Source organism: Ambystoma mexicanum, chromosome 13 (assembly GCF_040938575.1).
Source record: "Ambystoma mexicanum isolate Mex_15411 chromosome 13, UKY_AmexF1_1, whole genome shotgun sequence".
Classification (NCBI taxonomy): Eukaryota; Metazoa; Chordata; class Amphibia; order Caudata; family Ambystomatidae; genus Ambystoma; species Ambystoma mexicanum.
The window spans coordinates 527,652,132-527,671,756 of record NC_090938.1 but is presented as its reverse complement, the minus strand read 5'-3'; the positions used below and the strand labels follow the sequence as shown (position 1 = coordinate 527,671,756).

At 44.6% G+C, this 19,625-nt stretch overlaps 1 protein-coding gene across 3 annotated transcripts in view; it reads left to right on the top strand.

Annotated features, from left to right (window-relative positions):
* Window positions 1–19,625, top strand: part of ACBD4 (acyl-CoA binding domain containing 4) — a 1,158,671-nt gene that overhangs the window by 69,830 nt on the left and 1,069,216 nt on the right. For all 3 annotated transcript variants that reach the window (XM_069634234.1, XM_069634235.1, XM_069634236.1), the window contains exon 2: window positions 2,581–2,676. In XM_069634234.1, coding sequence (XP_069490335.1) covers window positions 2,586–2,676 — 91 coding nt within the window. In that variant the 5' untranslated portion in view covers window positions 2,581–2,585. The remainder of the gene's footprint in view (window positions 1–2,580; window positions 2,677–19,625) is intronic.

Below are 19,625 nucleotides of genomic sequence, written 5' to 3'. Positions count from 1 at the left end.
CTTTTTTGGTTGCTGTTACTTCAGCAAGGCGTGTGAGTGAACTCCAAGCTTTATCACTGGAGCATCCCTTCTTGGTTTTCCACAAGGATAAGGTGGTCCTACGGACAAATCCTTCTTTCCTGCCGAAGGTGGTCTCTGATTTCCATCTGAACCAATCGATCTCCCTACCGGTCTTCTTTCCGAACCCTGCTTCAGAAGCTGAAAGGGTTCTGCATTGTTTGGATGTGATAAGGGCTCTTAAATTCTATCTAGACAGAACATCTGAATTTAGGAACTCTTCTCAACTGTTGGTGACCTTTGGTAATCCACAAGGTAAACAGGCCTCTAAGGCGACTATCTCCAAATGGATCGCTGCCTGTATTGCGGAGGCTTATACTGTTCAGAGTCGTCGGCCTCCTAAAGGTATTCATGCGCACCTGGTGCGGGGCAAGGCAGCTGAGGTTGCCTTTCAGAAATATGTCCGCTGGGAGACCATCGCAAAAGCAGCTACTTTGGCCTCCCCATCTGCTTTTTGTAAACATTATTGTCTAGACTTAAGCTCCAGGGCTGATGCTCAGTTTGGCCAGGCTGTGCTGAAGAACCTTTTTCAATAGGGTTTTTTTCCATCCACCCATAGTTCCTGTAAGGAGTGCTTGGGTATCTCCCATAAGTATGGAGGAAAGGGGACGGGACGTAGGAGTACAATCAGATTACTCACCGTAGTGACCACCTTACTCCTAGTACATAGTCCCCTTTCCTCCATACGCCCGCCCGCCGTCCCCTCTAATAAGGTTCCTCTATTATTTCTTAAAGGTCTGTGATGTGGCGATAGAAAAGGACTGATGGCGATGCGCGGGGCGGAGCTAAAATGGGTGGGGTTACGACCCCGTGTCGTACCCCGCGTAGAAAGAGAGGAAGGACTAGCATTTTTGCAACATTTTTTTGATGCTTTTACAAAGTGCTCCGGTCCCGTCCCACAGGACGGAGGAATGTCCCATAAGTATGGAGGAAAGGGGACTATGGACTAGGAGTAAGGTGGTCACTATGGTGAGTAACCTGGTTATTATTATAGATGGACACACACTGTCATCTCGTTTAATACCTGGTCTCTTGCTTAATCTAATGTAAGAGGTCTTCTTACATTTGCTGTTCCATATAATTGTAATGCTAGTGTGTAATAAGCGAGCCAGAATAACATGGCGTCGATGCGCAGCCATTTTGAACACTCCTCTCCCATCCCAGTAATAAAGTCTGCACTTCTGCGGGCCTCACAGAATGAACAAGTAGCAGGGAAAACAGAGCAAGTTCACATAGATATTTTGCAGGCGGACTGACTACAGAAAATAGTTATTGTATTGTCCATTGAAGGACGAATACAGAAGGGGAGTTGGAGTGCGCTGCAGCTGCACGATGAGGGATAACAGTGATGCAACTTATATTCTAATCTATCTATTTGTGTGTTTGTTTGTGTGTATTGGTGTTTTATTTGTTTATTATATAGGTGTTTGGTATGAATAAAAGGCCTATAATGAGCCATTTTTATAACCTTATATGATGTGTGCATGTTTCTTCTGCTAGTCCAATTACTTATTGCGAGAAGGGCCTTCTTCCCATAGGGCCAAATAGACGCAATACATTAATTCATGCAGAATGTGTTTGGATTTGAAAAAGCTAACATGCAGCTTTTGAAGTGTTGAAGAAAAATAGTTTGAGCAGTTTAATAAAAATGAATCGAAAAACGTTTTTATTTTGTGCTTTAAAATCAGAAGCTACATGTTGATTGATTCTTGCTCACTTGTGTAAAACTCCAGAAATTCACAAATTAAACAATATACTATAAACCGTTCCTTGTCAATTACTCTCTGCAAAGTGTCAGAGAAAGCTGCTTTATAAGCATGGAATTTGAATAGCTTTTCACATCTTTAAGTGCAGCAGTGACAGCTGGAGTTCTGCGCTCTGCTGGCGCCAGCAGGAGGCACTGTGACGTCCCACCTGTAGCTTAATAACTCATTACAGAGCAAATGTGGTATTGCAGGCTGCCATGTCTTATAACTGCATACTGTTTGCAATATTGTTAAATGCTTGTTTGGATTTTGTTTTAATTAATACTAAACATAACTGTAAATCGGAATTGACTTGATTACAATGTACATTGAGTGATACTGCATTGACCATTCTGAGGATATTGCTTTGTGACCTCATCATATAGGCTCCAAAAGTGCTAGAAATCCAGTATATTTGTTTTAAATTGTGCCAATTCACCTCGGTAATAACGTTGCTGATTTTTGCGCAACAATTTAAAAAGAACTGTACGCAGTGTCAAGGAGCACATATGCACATGCACAGCTCAAAGGTCCCGTTTTAGCACAGGTGCTCGTAGCCAAGTAGATAGCGTCCACTTTATCGGAAAATGTGATCAGGTTACGGCTCAAATACAGCATATCCAGAGTAAACACACAAGAGACAAAGTGCAGCAATCATCCTTTACTAGCTATCTTTCGAGACCAGTGCAGCTCTCGTCTCGATACGGCCGTTTAGTCTCATCGTTCATGCTGTCCATTGTGCATCAGTAAGTTGAACTGTCCCTGTTCCTTTTCTCAGGATCTATGAGCGACATGCTAAGGGTCCAAGATGCGACAGAACACAAGAAACAGTTCCAGGCGGCGGTGGATGTCATCCAGCGGCTGCCCAAGAATGGTGAGTCCAGTCGGGGAGGAAGGGGGGGCGTTAAGAATACCGAATCTAGTTCAAAACAGCAGACGACAGGGAGGAGGAAAGCTTGCCGTGCCCAATAATCGGCGGGCAAGACCAAAGATTAACAGTGGGGTGAAGCGCCTCTAATCGTACATTGCCTTGGGTGACCATAAGACACTGGGTGAGAAATACAGTATCCTTTCACATTTGCCACAAGCGAAAGCATTGAAGGGCTTCACAGTGAGATGAATTGGCAGCGCAAGCCTGTAGCCTCGGAGGATGTTATGATTGGTGTAGGTGGTCTTGGATATCTACTGGAGCATCTAGTCTACCTTAAAACAGAATCCCGAACTGTCCCACCCGACCATACACTAACAACATGTGTTTCACAGCAGGAGTCATTAAAAATCACTGGGAACCAATTTAAGATTCCTGACCAAGTGTTCTGCTCCTCCCACCCTCCATGCATCTGCCTACTCCCCATGCATAGCCAATTTCTTGTGGGGCATGTTGTCAATTTCTTGCACAGTTTGCATTTTTTACCTGCTAATTTCTCAATTCCTCTCCTACCTCTGAACTCCCCATATCGACCACCATGCTGTAGGCTGCTGCCCCTTAGCCTTCTTCCAGCTTTCTCCTATGCCACAGATGAACCGGTTCAAGAGCTGGACATACTGCACCTGTCAGCCCCTGTCTTTGAATGGTGCTTTGTCATCTGGGCCTTTTGCGAGGGCACTCCTGGCTACACTTTGGCCTCTGCAACCCACTTGTCATTTCCTGTCTTAATTTCAAAGAAATGGAAGGGGTCAGTGAAGCCTCAGTTGTGCACTCCTATGTCGTATCCCCCTTCCTCTACACTTCTGGGGATTCCCTCTCTTGGGGTCCAAGTCACTTTTATTATTTATTTATATACAGTAGGAACAAGGCTCGTGTGATCTCAAAAGAACGCACACTAGATAAGAAATCAGATTTAACGGGAAGCAGTAAGGTTCTTACAATGTATTGTATTGTTTATTCATAAAGCGCTTATACAAATTGACTTTGGTAAGCAATAACTTCGCTCTTGTACTGTTGCCTTCAGTGTGCCATGCATGTGCCTTTAGCCAATAATCTTAAGTAATTTGTGCCACCCATGTGCCTTTAACCAATAATTTGCAAAGCAAATTGCTCCACATGGCATTATATGCTTTTAAATACGCCTACAGTTGCTTAGCGCCACCTTGTCTGCCGCTCGCCAATAATCTGTGAAATGCACGGTTGTACACTACCTCATAGGTTTTTAAATGTTCCTGTGGTTACCTAACCGCCTCCAGTCTGCCCTTAGCCAGGTTCCTGAAAAGTGCTTAGGTCCTCATAACATGTGCCAAACACAGTTGCACAATAAGGAACCTTGTTGCCCCCTACTACTATCAATTTAGCAGGAATTACCACTACTGCCTAAGTATGTCAACTAAACTGACCAATATGTCTGCCTACCTAATTAAACACTACACTCGCGTAAATCATGCAATGACCCTGCCGAGCCATAGATTATCCCGATCTACATCCATGCCTCTACATCTTCCAGACTCCTGCTCCATCCAGCCAACCAGCTTCCTCCCTGCAGCCCCCAACCACCACTATAAAGCACTCCAAGTGACTAACAAATTGATCAAATATAATGACAAGTACAGTCGTCCTTGTCCACTGACACTTAGGAACAACAATCTGGCAACTAGAATTAAGCCTATGAGACACATTAGTATCACCTATGCCCGCACTATCCCTAGAAGGAACTCACTCCTAACACTCAGAACTGGTTGCCCCTGTACCAAATCTTAAACAGACCAACACCAGACAACAACATTTTAGGCGCCCTCATCAACACTAGATTTCTACCAGCCCATGCACTAGACATCACAGACATCATTACAACACATAAGTTGGACTTCTTAGCCATAACATAATCTTGGCTCCACGCGGCAGCAGGCCCAGCCCTTGCCCTCGCCGTGCCAAATAGCTATTCTATCTGTAGGATGGACGGAGCCATCATTGTAAAAAGGACATTAGAGAAACACCTGTCACTCCCATTACATCAGGAAAACTACTCTCAGTAAAAATATCACTATCCGCTACTGCCACACTAAATATTCACCTCATCTACAGACCTTGAGGGCCCGTTATTAACAGTGCCGGTTCTTCTGTGGTCCCCATTCCCATTGAGTCCTATGGGACACAAATGGGCATGGGGATTTATAATTAATGGCGCCTGACTTCCCGGAACGCCGGGTTGTAATCCCCCTGTGTTACCGGCAAGCCAGGAGACGATAAATCTCGCAAGTCCAGCCGCAACCCGCCGGTAGCACCGGCTGGGTTACCGCCGGACTTGTAATGAGGTCCAATGTCAGCACTCGGCCTCTCGCACTGGATCGAGACTCCCACACATGCGAAAGGCCTGATCCTTGACTGGCTTGCGGATAGCAATTCCGCCATCATCTCAAACTCCTCCTGTCCATGGTCTGATCACCATCTTAAATTGCATTCAATATCGATACTAAAATTATCTGCACCAATCTCCTAAAGCTGGCCCCAGCTGCCCCGTCAAGAAATAAACTAAATATCACGGCCAAGAACGTTCTACCTTGGATGCAACCTGTTTTAGTAACACAAAACACGGGTAACTTTGATCCGACAAAAATGACTAAACAGTACAATGAAACTATACTTGCAGCCATAGACAAACTAGCTCCTCTTGCCCTACGCAAAGCCAAACAATCTGCCCACTTAAATGAGTGGTTACTCCCACATTAAAAGCACTAAGAAATGCTAAGCGAAAAGCGGAATCTCGCTGGAAAAAATCGCCTACTGAACTAAATAAATGTGAATTTGACAGAGACACCATTGAATACAAACAAGTCCTCCTAACAAAATGGTTGCTGCATAACAATAGAAACACCAAGGCTAACTCTAAAACAAAGGAATTGGTCTCAATCCTCAGAGAATTAGAAACTCCCATTTCCCCAGTGGAAAGATGTAACGAGGACGCAAACTGGTGTCTGAACATACAGAATGTTCTCCAAGACAAAATCACACTACTCCAGTCAAAAATTGAAGCAAAAAAAATCCTAGTTAAACTCACTGATCCTCTCAGTCATCAAGCGAAAGACCCAACCAACAATGAAGTGCCACAATTTTTATTTATTTTATTTTTTATTAAATCATTTGGGTGAAATTAATCAAACTTTAATTCACAGTCACAAAAACAAGATCATTACAATTCATACTTGGATATTCAAAATCTTGAAAACAAGAAATCACGAATCACAACTTTTACAAAAGATTTAAAAAAAATCAAACAAATTAATAAACCTGTAAAATCTCAATAGCATGATTAATCTAAATCAGTGGTCTTCAAACTTTTTTGGCCAGGGCCCCCCTGAGCAAAATTTGGGCAGGTCGGGACCCCCCAGAAATGTCGTCACCTGCTCCCATCAAAGTCGCTGGGCTCCCTCATCCCACTCCTACCCAGTCGCTGGTCTCTCCCCACCCCATCACACACCCAGGGCTCTCCCCACTCTGCTCCCATCACTATCCCATGGTTCCCACCCATTGTGCTCCCACCATAGTCCCTCGGTTCCCCCATCCCGTTCCCAACACAGTCTGAGGGCCAGTGGCGGCTGGTGAATCTTTTTTAAGTGGAGGGGCATTAAGGGGAGGTTCGGGGGGGTTTCCCCCTGTGAATTTTTTTTTAAATAATAGGTTAAAATGTTGCATTGTAGAGCATACTTTTAACAAAAAATGGGTAAATAGCCAAACAGTTTGCAATTGTTGCTGGGAGTCCAGGGGGCAGGCATTGATATTTTATTTCTATCGCGCTCGTACACAAGTGTTTCAGAGCGTGACAAGGCAAGGGAGGGGAACAGAGGAGAATAAAACAGCGATCTTACTAGGCCCAGTGACATTGAGAACGCGCAAGTGTGAGGGGAAAAGTGCATGGAAGGGGGGAGAAGTGGAAAGTGCGAAGCAGAGGAGAAACAGATAAATAACAATAAATAAATAATAAAGGCAACAAACAGTGGTAGTGCAGCCAGCAATTTGCAAGTGCTACGTTTAAGGCAGCAGACAGGGTAGGTCTGATAAGTGCAGGAAGAAAGATGGTTCTCCTCAAGTTTTAGAGTGGCAGGGCGCTGTTCCAGAGGGAGGCCCCAGCCGAAGACGGAGATCTACCCCCAGCTCGTTTCTTTGATAAACGACTGACCCTGAGGGAGTTGGAGGTAGAGGAGTGAAGAGCTCGAGAGGGGAGGTATTTGCGGAGGAATAGCTGAAGGTATTTTGGACCGAGGCCCCAGAAAGCCTTGTGGACAAGGCAGAGGGTTTTGAATGATAGATGTCCGGTAAAAAGATACCATCCCTGTCCCCTGGGCCCCACTGGTCCTAACACAATGAACATGATTATGTGTATATGCAAGGCGCTGCACATTCATACAGCAATCACTCTATCATTCACATGAGCATCCATCACCATACACTCACTCATAACGCATCCATACACATGTTTAAATAAAAACAATGAACATAAACGTACCTTCTGCATTGGCCTGTGTGTGGGTGCTGCTCCAGCTGCTCTGTCCGTATGTGCGAGGAGGCGCAGGAGCTCCCCCTCGGACATACAGACATGCAGTGCCCCAGCCAGCATTTCCAATGAGCTATGCAATGCTGGCGAAGCAAAACGCCCCAGCACTTGCATGGCTCAGTGAGCATGTGCGGCTGGGGAACTAAACTGAACTGTCAAAGGGAAACAGTGTTTCCCTTTGACAGTTCAGCCAGCCCAGGAGCACTCCATTAGCTGGATAAAGCAGCTGAGGGAGTGCTCACTGTTTCACTGGGCTGGCTCCTTAGCTCCTCCATAATGGGTGAGGGGCCACTATGCAGTTAGTAATGTTGACCATTGTTGCTGAATATATCACAATTTACTTACATTTTAACACAAAGCACCCCTTTGGGTACTATTGAAACAGTGGGCTTCATAACTACTCTGGCGGTAGCTGTGCCGGTAAAACCGGCACGGCTGCCACTGGAGTTGCATCCGGGTCTGGCACCCGCGAATGGGCAATTACTAGGTCATGCCGAGTTAGGCGGACATGATAATTGCCCTTTCGAAGGTGCCGGTAGATCCCCATTCCCATTTGAGCCCCATATGGCTCAAATGGGAAGGGGGAGCTCGGATGCACCGGCACCGTTAATAACGGTGCCGGTGCATCCGACGAGCTGAGGTCAGACCTGGCGGGGGCTGTCAAGCACCCACGAGCACAACTCTTTCTATGGCGGAACGGTAGCAACAGTGCCGGTAGCTTACCAGCACAGTTGTTACTGGTCCGCCATAGTAGTAATGAGGCCCAGTCTGTGACTAAAGGAATGAATATCCATTTACAACTGTGGGCCACTTTTTCATTGTTGCCTGAGACAGTTTCATGCTTCAGCCCGCCCATGTGGGCCACCCCTGCCCATTTCTTCCAATCTAAAAAAAAAAAAAAAAAATCTTTTTTCATGCTGAGCTCTCAGGGCCCCCCTGGGATGCACCCGCGGACCCCTAGGGGGCCGCGACCCACAGTTTGAATACCACTGATCTAAATTGAGTGCACTAATACAACCTGAAATCGCTATCACTGAGGAAGTTGTACGTCCCGCTAGTAACAAAGACCAAATAAAATCATCTCCATCAACAAAGTTCATTTAATGAAATACATAGTATCTCTTAAAGTGTTTAACGAGCTGAGAAGTTAGGGCATGAATAATAATAATAATAATACACACGAGAGCCCAATGTCTTAATGTATCATTTGTACAAAATCTACACCCTGCTTTATCTGGGGAGATCAAACCGAATCGGACCGGTAGTCTCCTAGTACTTACTGCATTCCACCAAAAATGCAGTAAGCACAACTGGGTTACCTCTATCAGGGTAAATATTAAGGAATGGTGCTAATATACCCAGTTCGATCAAACATACTCTTAATGTAGTTTCCGAGTACAGAGCTATTATAAGTCTCAGCAAACTCCTCAGAATTCCCCATGATGCAAGTTTGCGCCATAATAAACCCCCATCGACTGCATCGAAAGCGGCCGAGAGGTCAAGGGAGGCCACAAACACACTCTCATATTCCTCATTCCATGCCAACGATTGAAGACCATTCATTATGGTTCCATTAAAGGATGTGCCCATGTTACACCTAAAACCGGTATGACACTTCTTAAATATCACTGATTCCGCCTGCCATGTTTCAAGATGTGATCGCAAAATAGATGCAAACACCTTACTATCCGCATATAAGATTGCTATTGGGTGGTAATTCAGGGATTTAGACCTATCTCTTCTTTTGAAAATGGGTATTACATGGGCTGTAGACCCGGAATAAGGGAGCACCCCCTTCTTTGCAATATTCTCAAAAAGAACAAAGAGAACCACAGACCATAAAGAGGGATCCCCCGGGTACAAAGGCACGAGAAGAACTTATTTTATGCAGACACTTTCCAACTTTATCTTTACTGAAGTCATTGATTTTGAGCTCTTCCTAATTGTTACACAGTTCAAGGACCTCCTGTTGATCCCCTGAAACTTCAGCAAAGACTCTGGTAAAATGGGAAACCCACGTTGCCTCGTCGACTCCATTGAACTGTAGATCTGGCTGAGTGATGTCAACCGTATTTAGGATTTTCCAAAATGCTCTACTATGTTTATCTTTAAGGCAACCGAGCATTGCCTCTGCGTTAGCCTGCATAGGCTTATTTTTATTCTGTGCAAGCCAGTTTTTGTACGTTGCCCTACGCATCGCTTCTCTCCTTTCCAAATCAGAGAGCATACAGGCTTTTTTGTAGTAACCAATTGTTTTCCTCATCAATTTCTTGCGGGCCACTACTTCTTCGCTATACACATGAACATAATGGCTTTGTCTCGCTCCCTGGTTACCACACCTCTGGTGATTACCCTCTGTTAACACTACAGAAACAAATTTCCCAAAGTTAGCCAGAGTGAGACTTGATATCTCCATTGTTCAGAGTTCAAATTCCGATAATTGGTAAGTGAGTGATTAAACCTCATCACAGAACCCCCGTTCCAGGAGATCCTAATCCCACTATTGTTTGCAACCAGGTCCTTATTACCTACTAATCTGGGCCTCAATTCCCCCTCAGACATCTCGATCTGGAAGACTGCCTCAACCATAGCATGATCGCTATGAGCGAAGTGCCACAATTTGAATTCACAGAGGTCACAAATTCAGAAATCCTCCATATTATCTCAGGTCTAAAACCCTCAAGGTGCCACGGTGACCCCTGTCCAGCAACAGTCATTAAAGACTGCGCCCCCCCAACTCACTCCATTCATCACAAATCTTACCAATGCCTCGTTTAAAAACAACTGTGTCCCCACTGACCTAAAGAACGCCTGGGTATTATCCTTACTGAAAAAACCCACCCTCGACCCAAACATACCCACTAACTACCACCCAATAACAACAGTACTGTTTCTACTGAAAATCCTAGACAGAGTAGCCTACCTTCAAATACAGAAATATCTTGAAGCTAATAATATCCTTGGGCTACGACAGTCAGAATTCCGCCCGAGACATGGGACAGAAACAGCACTCCTGGATTTAAAAATCCAAATGGACGACCTAAAAGATAGAGGGAAGCTAGCCTTACTTCTCCTCCTTGATCTCTCGGCTGTATTCGACCTTGTGGACCACAGCTTCTTGTGCAATCACTTGGCCTCAGCAGCACATTTATCCCCTAACGCCACCTGATGGATACAATCATTCCTGACAGACAGAACAATGAGAGTCTTCTCCCCTAAGGCTGAAGCACCACTTACCTTCGTATAATGTGGAGTACCCCAAGGATCGTGTGCATCTGCAACGCTATATAACATCTTTACCAAGCCCTTATTTGACCAACTTGACAATTTAGGTGTCACCTACACTAACTATGCAGATGACACCCAAATCCTCAAACCTATCACTGGGGACCATGTTACTGACACCGCCACACTCCATGCCATTTACTTAACCATCCAAGCCTGGATGGCGCATCACGGGTTGTGCTTGAACAACGACAAGACCGTGCTGCTCCTCATAGGCTCTCAACTCAGGCTTGCCAAACTAAATGATGCCTTCAAATACTTTAAAGGATAGTTCCGGGACTTTTTTTTTATTTTCCCTACGGTTCGGCCATGTGTTTTTAAGCATAAATCGGTAGATCGTAGAAAACTTTCCTATGGACCTTACCCGACTTTTCGTCCATTAACGCACTCGAAATCAGCCGCCATTTTCTGATAATCCTATCATTTCCCCCCATCGACCTGGCTCACCTGCTTTTGAGGCACTAAATCAAATCCCCCGCCCCTGAAACAGACTTTATCAAAACATTCATATTCCCCGCCTCTATCCGTGACGTGACTGTGCTGCGTAGGCAAACGCGCCCAGGCGTCTTCTACGCGACTCCACACAGAACCCGGAAACCAACACAGATCAGCTCACAACACAGCGCGCCACAATTCGGAATATGAAACTGTACTTTTAAATCAAACCGCAAGATTGTAAATTTGGTAAAGTACATTTATTTGACATCAAATGTTTAGAGAATATTCAGCGATTTTCATTTTTATTTGCTCATGGCTGTTCCAACAACGAGGCACTAGGCCACCACAACGGTCTGTATGTTGCATCTAGCCGTTAGTACCGCGTAAGGGCATACTTGTACTTGGCGATCGTCCCATAAAATGGTCAGGGTGGTAACGTTGTTCACGCGGAGAAGCAACTGGCGGTTGAAAAAGCCATCCGCCGGTGTCTGGTACTCGTGACACATACAATAATGAAGGATGTACCTGTTTTAAAAACATAAAAAATGAAATTAGTCTCACCATCAGATCTTTATTAAAATTATTCATTTTATATATTAGGTCGGGAAATTATTTCATAGCTAGGACAGTGCAACTGGGTATTATACGTCATTTGCAGTAACCCACCCCCTCTCCTCCGCCTTTTTCAGAGCCGCCTGAGCGCCAGTGGACCACTTCGTCACTGATATGATATAATATGGCATTTCAAGTGTTTCAAGGTGTGGCGAGGCAGGGATGGGGGGGGAACAAGGAGAAGACAGACAACGATCCTACTAGGCCAGGTGTCATTCAGATCGCGCAAGTGCAGGGGTAGGGGGAAGGTAAAAGTGCAAGGGGAAGGGGAGGGGGGAAGTGGAGTACAAGGTAAGTAGCATAAAATAATAAATACATAGGGCCAGCTGGTGGCGAGTGCAAGGTAAGTGCAGAACAAGTGCTGGGAAGGGGGGGCTGTAGGATACTGAGACAGTCCCCCAGTGCAGGGGTTGACAGGGAGGCAGTGCAGGTGGAGAGTGGAAGGGCCCAGGACCGAGGTCGCAGACAGTGGACCAGTTGTAGCAGGGGAGAGGGAGAGAGAAAGCAGAAGCAAAGAGGAAGGTTTTGAGGTGCTTCCGTAAAAGGAGATGGTTCTCCTCAAGATAGTGCGCGGTACAAAACAATATGCCACATAGAACGAACAAGTACAACTTAACCCGTCTTTAAAGCTACTGTATAGTAATAAAATTGCGGTATAAACTCATCTAAAGAGTTACTTACATTATAGTTGCATTTTCCATTGTGTCTGTGCGTAGGGCAGCCCCGAAATACCACTCCTTCTATGCTGACGTTATTTCTTCTAATGAACGAACATTAAATGGCTATCGTTTCTGAAATTTTATTCATTATCGTTTCTTACGTTATTGCACCACACCCCCAAAAAGAAGTCTTTCGGGATGGTCCCGGCCTGTCAAGGTCAAATAACAATAGAACCTTATACTGAGTCGTGGGCCATTCCGGCACCCGAGCAAAAAATCAAAGCAGCTGACCTTCACTTTGAACGAGCACACATTCCTAGTTAGCTACATTCAGTGTAAGGCCATCTCACAGGACTTGAAATTTACACTCCATCTTTGCATTTTGTCTGCGTGCTTTGCAGCCCCAGAGAACCATAAATACGGAGACATTCTATATTTTTTGAAAAATGATTTATATTACTGTTTGGTTTAATTTAATGCGCAAATGAACAAGGTTGGATAGACACATTGCATGTACACTGAGCAATCACTTTTATTTACACAATACATAGCTACACATATTCAATGGGCCTGCGACATGAGGAGACTCGAGAGCAAAGTCACAGGTGACACCCGGGTGGTTCGCACTACTGCACGGTGAAGGGAGGGGCAAGGGTGGAGAGACACATTGCATGTACACTGAGCAATCACTTTTATTTACACATTACATAGATACACATATTCAATGGGCCTTTAACATGAGGAGACTCGAGAGAACAGACAATCAAATCACAATCATTTAAACCGTGATGTGTATTTCTCAATGAGCTCTGCTTTAGGTGGACATGGAACAGAGGCAATGTTGGGTGGCAATGCAGTTGTCCCCTGCACAGGTTCGTTCACAACTCCATGTATGTGCCTATCTAGGACATCAACAATAAGTCTTTCAATAAACTCATATTGCATATCCTCAAACACTGGTTTGATCACCCATTGTTTACTTCTTTTAGTGAAGGCCTTATTGTAGCGAAGCGTCCCTAAAGTTCCGGTCGTCCTACTTTGTTGACGGCCAACATTATGGTTATGTGCCAAGACCGCTAGAAGAGTCCGATTTATCATGCCCTCCATGCCAAAATGCAATCGTTTTGGCCTGTACTTTAGGCACATATTGTGGAACACCTCCAAATCTCCTGTGTGGCAGAATTCCGTGAGTCCCCTCAAATCTCTTGTTATAGTTTTATCAAATACAATCTTTTCAATGGCTTTGTGAGTGGGTGATGAAGGAATCAACCACTTCTTCTTCCGTGCCTCCTCTGTGGACAAATGGCCATGTTCACAATTGTGGAAATGTTGGTTTGTGGTCCAGCGGTGAACGTTGCTACAGTGTAGCATTACTGACCGCCATTTTTCCGGTAGAATTTCCAACGACCCTCCACATGTTTTTGAGCTCCACCAAAGATGGTTGCTGATTGACTTGGACCACTGTGAAATACCTTGCATATCTTTTTTTTTACCTGCAGCCGACATTTTTTTATTGATTGTTTTTGCAAGATGCCAAACGTCAAATTGGTGATTTATATTTTTGTACTCTTCTCTCATTGTCTTGGAAATTGAAACGTGTCTGTCCGTGGCTATCAGGTCGATCACCATTCCCCGCGATTGTAGTTCTTGCAATGATGCTACAAAGCCAACTTTCTCCATGGCCACTGAGGATGTGCTTTGTGACACCTGCACGACCACCGAACTCACAATTTTCTTATTTTCCATGTCCTGAAAGTGGTAGGTGCAGTCCTTGGCTGAAAATCCTGGGCTGTCGCACTGTCCATCACCGGCTAGCCTGAACCGTTTGCCCGCGAATGTACTATCAATAGACATTTTTTCCATTCTCCAAGCTTCGCTAATGGCTGGAAATAGATAATCGGTTTGGTATTTGTAGAACTGAGTTTTCGCAATGAAATGGATTCCCACAAACTGAAAGAAAGACTCTAACTTTTTAAAACTTGAACCACTAAAAAGTGCAGCCGCTGCACAAAGTAGATTGCCTGCTGGCAGTTGCCCCAGCATGGGTTGTGCAGACCATGACAAAGGATGATATTTTGTACAGGTGGCATGTATTTTAAGGTTAGTGCCTCGAATTGCACGGGTCACATTAATCAATGGCTCCCCACATACTTCCCCACCAACCGAATGCCCACATTTCATCCGAATAATAATATCAATCAAACAACTATCGAATACAATGAATTTGGCCTCTTTCCTTATACTGTCACTCTGCATCCCAGCTGGTTCGGCCTGTAACGTTGAGGACATGTCACTCACATGAAAGGTAGAATCTCTGATATCGTCTTCCGCTATGTTCAGTGATATTGATGGTGTTTCATTGTCGTCCACTTCATTCTCTTCCATTGCAACATCTGTTCCTTCTCCGGCGATGGGTGAATAAAACAATTTCTTCAACTTTCTCGCGGTCTTAGTTTTTGCGGGTGTGGATTCTGTAAATTGATCTCCAACTGCATCCGAACTACCAGGACATTCACTATCAATGGCTGGTGGTGGTATAGCTCCGTTGTCAATCACTTCATATTCTTCCCATTGGCACGATGCATCTCCAGTCTCAAGTCCCTGCCAAAAGGTTTGACAAGCAACATCTCTCGTTCGCTTCACTGTCTGTGTAGATCTAGTTCGTACACCCACTCGCAACTAGAGGACAGATTGGAAAAGGGATGTTCAGTTTAAACACAACTTACAGTATTGAACTATTAACAGTGAAAAACAACATAATATAGTGACCAGGACACTAACCTTCTTTTGCTTTCTTTTCTTTGAAACTTTCTTGCCTCGAACTTCAACATCAGGACGCTGTTGCTCCGACTCGTGTGTGCATGTCTCCACTTCCTCTTGCGCTGCAACGACTATATTTTCATGATAAGCACATCCATCACGCATTGACGCTCCATCGACTCCCTGAAACATAGAACTTTCATTAGTATGTATAATAATATTGAAAACACAAAATGTACTTGGGGACCAATACCCACGTACATCTCAATAGCAAAACATGAATGAACGCTTTGTGTAGAACATTCAAACGACAATTATTCACGCATAGTTGATCTAGTTAGATGGAACTGTCAAGATCCATACCTCGGGCTCCTCATAGACTTCCATTGATGATATTATTGACGATGATGCTTCAGTAACTCCCTGAAACACATTAATTGCATTAGTATGGTTTTCTATTTTGTTAAAAAGAACATAAACTTTGTGCAGGCGTCAACGGCTCATCTAAATAGACCTGCACAAATGATCAGTTGTCTAAAATAAATAATGGATATGTAAATATGATTCGATTTGCTCGATCGTTGGAAGTGTCACCACCCAGAGATCTGCATCAACTACTAGGGGTGATGTTCTTGTAGAAGAAGCTCCGTCATCTCCCCGAAACATAGTACTTGCGTTAATAAAGAAGGAAGTATAGCGGATGTAATCACGTCATATGATTTCGCTTGATCGAACTGTCAGTATCCATACCTCGAAATGCATAAGAACATCAAGGGACGATGTAACTGCGGTGCACACTTCTGCAAGCTGTTGCGCCGACCCGTAACTGCATGCTCCCCCTTCTTCTTGGACTAATGCTCCATCGACTCCCTGAAACATAGGACTTTCATTAGTAATGAACACAATATTGAAAAAAGAAGACACATAGGAGGGCGACGACAGAAGGACATATCAATGGCTAAAAACGAAAGAAACATTGTGTGTAACAATCACGCTACAAGAATGCAAGATCTGATGATCTCCTTCGATGGAACTGTCCGGAAACGTACTTCGAGCATCTGAGTGACATCTACGGTTGTCGTCAATACGTTGGACTCCTCAGCATCTCCCTGAAAGACAGTACTTGCATTATTTTGGATAACAATAATTATAACTGAAAACAAAGACTAGAGGACGAGTACAAGGGTGTACCATTAGGTAAAATAATTACACGATAAATTAAAACTATTGATTTACATGCCTAAAACAAGTCAGTGGCAGAATAGCCAAGTAAGATTACCCGATAGGCGCTTGAAGTGGCTGATGACTGCAATAACGACACGGATGGAGAATCTTCCGCCTTCATATTGAGTGGATACATAAATGGGGAAATTATTGTTAGCTAATGCTACACACTACCGCAAGGCCGAGGGATAAATACGTAAACTTGACTCACCAGTGGAGGGATGTGGACGAATAGAGTGGGAATAGCGGTTGAGAGCAATTTTCGCTTCGCTCGCGGTGTGTTCTTCTTTATTAGCAATGATGTGGAGTACATGTCTGAGCTAAAGTGCCTGCTGCAGATGCGGTATCGATCACCCCTCTTGTCCGCAAAGACTTCTAGGACTCTACTTTCAAGCTCAGACGGTGGATATCCGCAATATCGGACCCATTCTCTTATCTGATCTATTGTCTTAGGGAAAACATGCATTATAGTACCTTCAGATTTATTATGGGTCTTCGAAGGGCAACCGCCAATGGAACAGGCAGGCATTGTGGAAAGTTCTGAAAAGTAAAGATCAACAATTCTCTATGAATACCAATGTGTTAAAAAATTAAATGACACATAAAAGGTTCAATGCAAGGTTCGGTTTGGTTCTTGGAACTATACACGTTATTCACATGCGGATAAGTATTTGAATAACTTTAAAAAAATATAAAAATAATTTGACTAAACTCAGAACATGTGACTAGTTCCTTGCATGTACTGTCTTGAACGAAAAGAAAACATGGATGCAATTTGATGACTACTAGCAAATAGATATAAATTAAAAAATTGGACGCAAAATGATTATGGTACATGGCCTTACCTTGACGAACAAACAGTTAGATGCAGGGATCAGAGTAGTTTCTTGTCGTAGAACAGGGAGCAGTTCACAGGTTGCTAACTGACGAGTTTGCTCGAAGTGGTCACGGAAGTTTACAGAGATGAAGAGCAGATAACCAGCACCTTCACGGGTTGACTAGCAAAGCGCAAAGAAGTTCTCATTAGAAATATGAAGTGGGTTATAAAGAATTCGAAACAGGGGTGTGTTTGTGAATGAATGATGTGTATATGTCGTGGCATTATGCGGTTTGCAGGGGGCCGTCCAGCGTGAGGGGGGATGCTTGGCAGGAGACACAGGGTCTGGAGGTAGACATGGGAACAACAACCCATGCTCTATAGACCACTTTGAAGTGCACATGGTCTTTGGCACCTCTTGGCCTTTATCGCTCCCTGACAGCTCCACTTGCCAGCACAAGTACCCCGGTGCGAACTGCCTTTGATAGGGCGGGGGGGTGGATTGGGGCGGTGGTCGTGCAGACAAGACTCGTTTGCCGCAGGGCCTCACCAAGGAGAGGCCATCTAACTGCATGTAAGAGGCAGGCTGCAGGATCTAGTACATGGAAGGCAGGGGGGTGAGTTTATAAATACCTCACCCTCCCAGGAGAATATATGGTTGCAGTTCACCCTGGAGACCCTGGATGCCTAGGCAGTTAGTCAGCAGCAGGCTGGCCTGTGGTGGCAAGGCGGCACGGGCCAGAGGGGGTCATCTCTGTACCCGGTGCCCAAAAGGATGATTTATTATGATCAACCATATTGATTATTTACCTATAACCATGTTTTGTATCAATAAAATCCAACGGCCTTTTATTGCCAACGCTTGAACAAAGTGGTGTGGTAAGTATTTTTGGGGGAGGAGGCAAGGCCGGGAGGCTTGATGCCAACCCGCAAAATAACATATATATGTCTGCTGCATATGGGTTCAACGGTTATGTGGATTGAAGGTGGGCGGCCAGCGTGAGGGAGGATGCTGGCCGGAGACATGTGGTGTGACAAGACAAGGCACAGGAAGACTATTCAATGGAGACACACTAGATTCATTTAAAAAATCAAAACAACCATTGTTAAAATATATGTTGGGTTTTATTTTAGATCTTAATTTCAATTGAACATAAATAATAAACATTACACATTGTAAAGTTCCGGTTGCAGCACATCCAGGGAAAATGCGCGGTATTGTCCACTGTCGCTGGGGGAATGTTGTCTAATGGCAAGTACCGCACAGGCAGGTATTACTCTCCGAACGCGGTGTCCGAGCCTCCCGTGAAGCCACCAAGTGAAGCAACGATAGGCCACCAGCCTGTACCACCTGTGAAAATGAAAGATGCAAACTGTATTAAAATGACAAAACTTTCTTATCACTGTCGATTCAGGTAAAAAATGTCATTCTGCTTTGAAAAAAAATCGATCTAGAAAATGCACAATATGGAACCAATTTACATGCATTCGAATGATATGTAGATGTAATTTTATATGTGGGAGACGACCATGAAATGGTAGTGGCATCACTGACATCACAACCAGAGTATACTTACTCGTTACTCGGATTACGCGGACGAACAGTGCCGCGGAGTTCGTGCATAAGCACCATCATCATCCTCAACACGGTCCGCGAGAGGCAGGCTTCCCTGAACTCTGGCAGCTCGGTGATGCATTGCGGACTTGGCTCGCCTTCCGAAATGTAGGCCAAGCACCCGGAATTTTCACGGCAGCATCAGTTCTCCTCCTCAGTTGGCATTAGCTCGCACCGATTGCACGTGCACCAGGTGGAGATGCCGTCCATGCGACATGGTCCAGGCTCTTCATCCGTTGACTGGTCCTCCCAACTGCCGTCTGAATCCCCATCGTTTTCGCGTGCTTGCCTTTCCAGTAGTTCTTCCTCGGTGTACTCGGGCTCGTACATATACGGCATTATTGTAGCCATTGTGTGGTAAAGAAAGTAAAATAATTTACAGAGATGGTACAGGTGTTCACAAGGCCTAGAAGCGGCGAAGGTAGCTGACCAGAGCACAGAAACGAGTCACAGAATACTCAAAGTAACACAGAGAGAGTAATGGAATCGAAAATCTGCTGCTGTGTGTTGTGAAACGGTGTGTTTATACTTATTGAGGAAAGAGGCGTCCTGCCATTTCTATGGCGACACTTCATTAGCTGAGGCGCAGCGATTGTTGACACGAAACGTGCTTTGGCGTTGGGAAATGGGCGGTACGCGTCTGCTGATGTCAGGCTCAGGGGCGGGGGATTTGATTTACTGCCGCAAAAGCAGGTGAGCCAGGTCGATGGGGGGAAATGATAGGATTATCAGAATATGGCGGCTGATTTCGAGTGCGTTAATGGACGAAAAGTCGGGTAAGGTCCATAGGAAAGTTTTCTACGATCTACCGATTTATGCTTAAAAACACATGGCCGAACCGTAGGGACAATAAAAAAAAAAAGTCCCGGAACTATCCTTTAACATTCAGGGTAACGCCAAGTATCTAACAAGGTAAAAACACAGGGATTT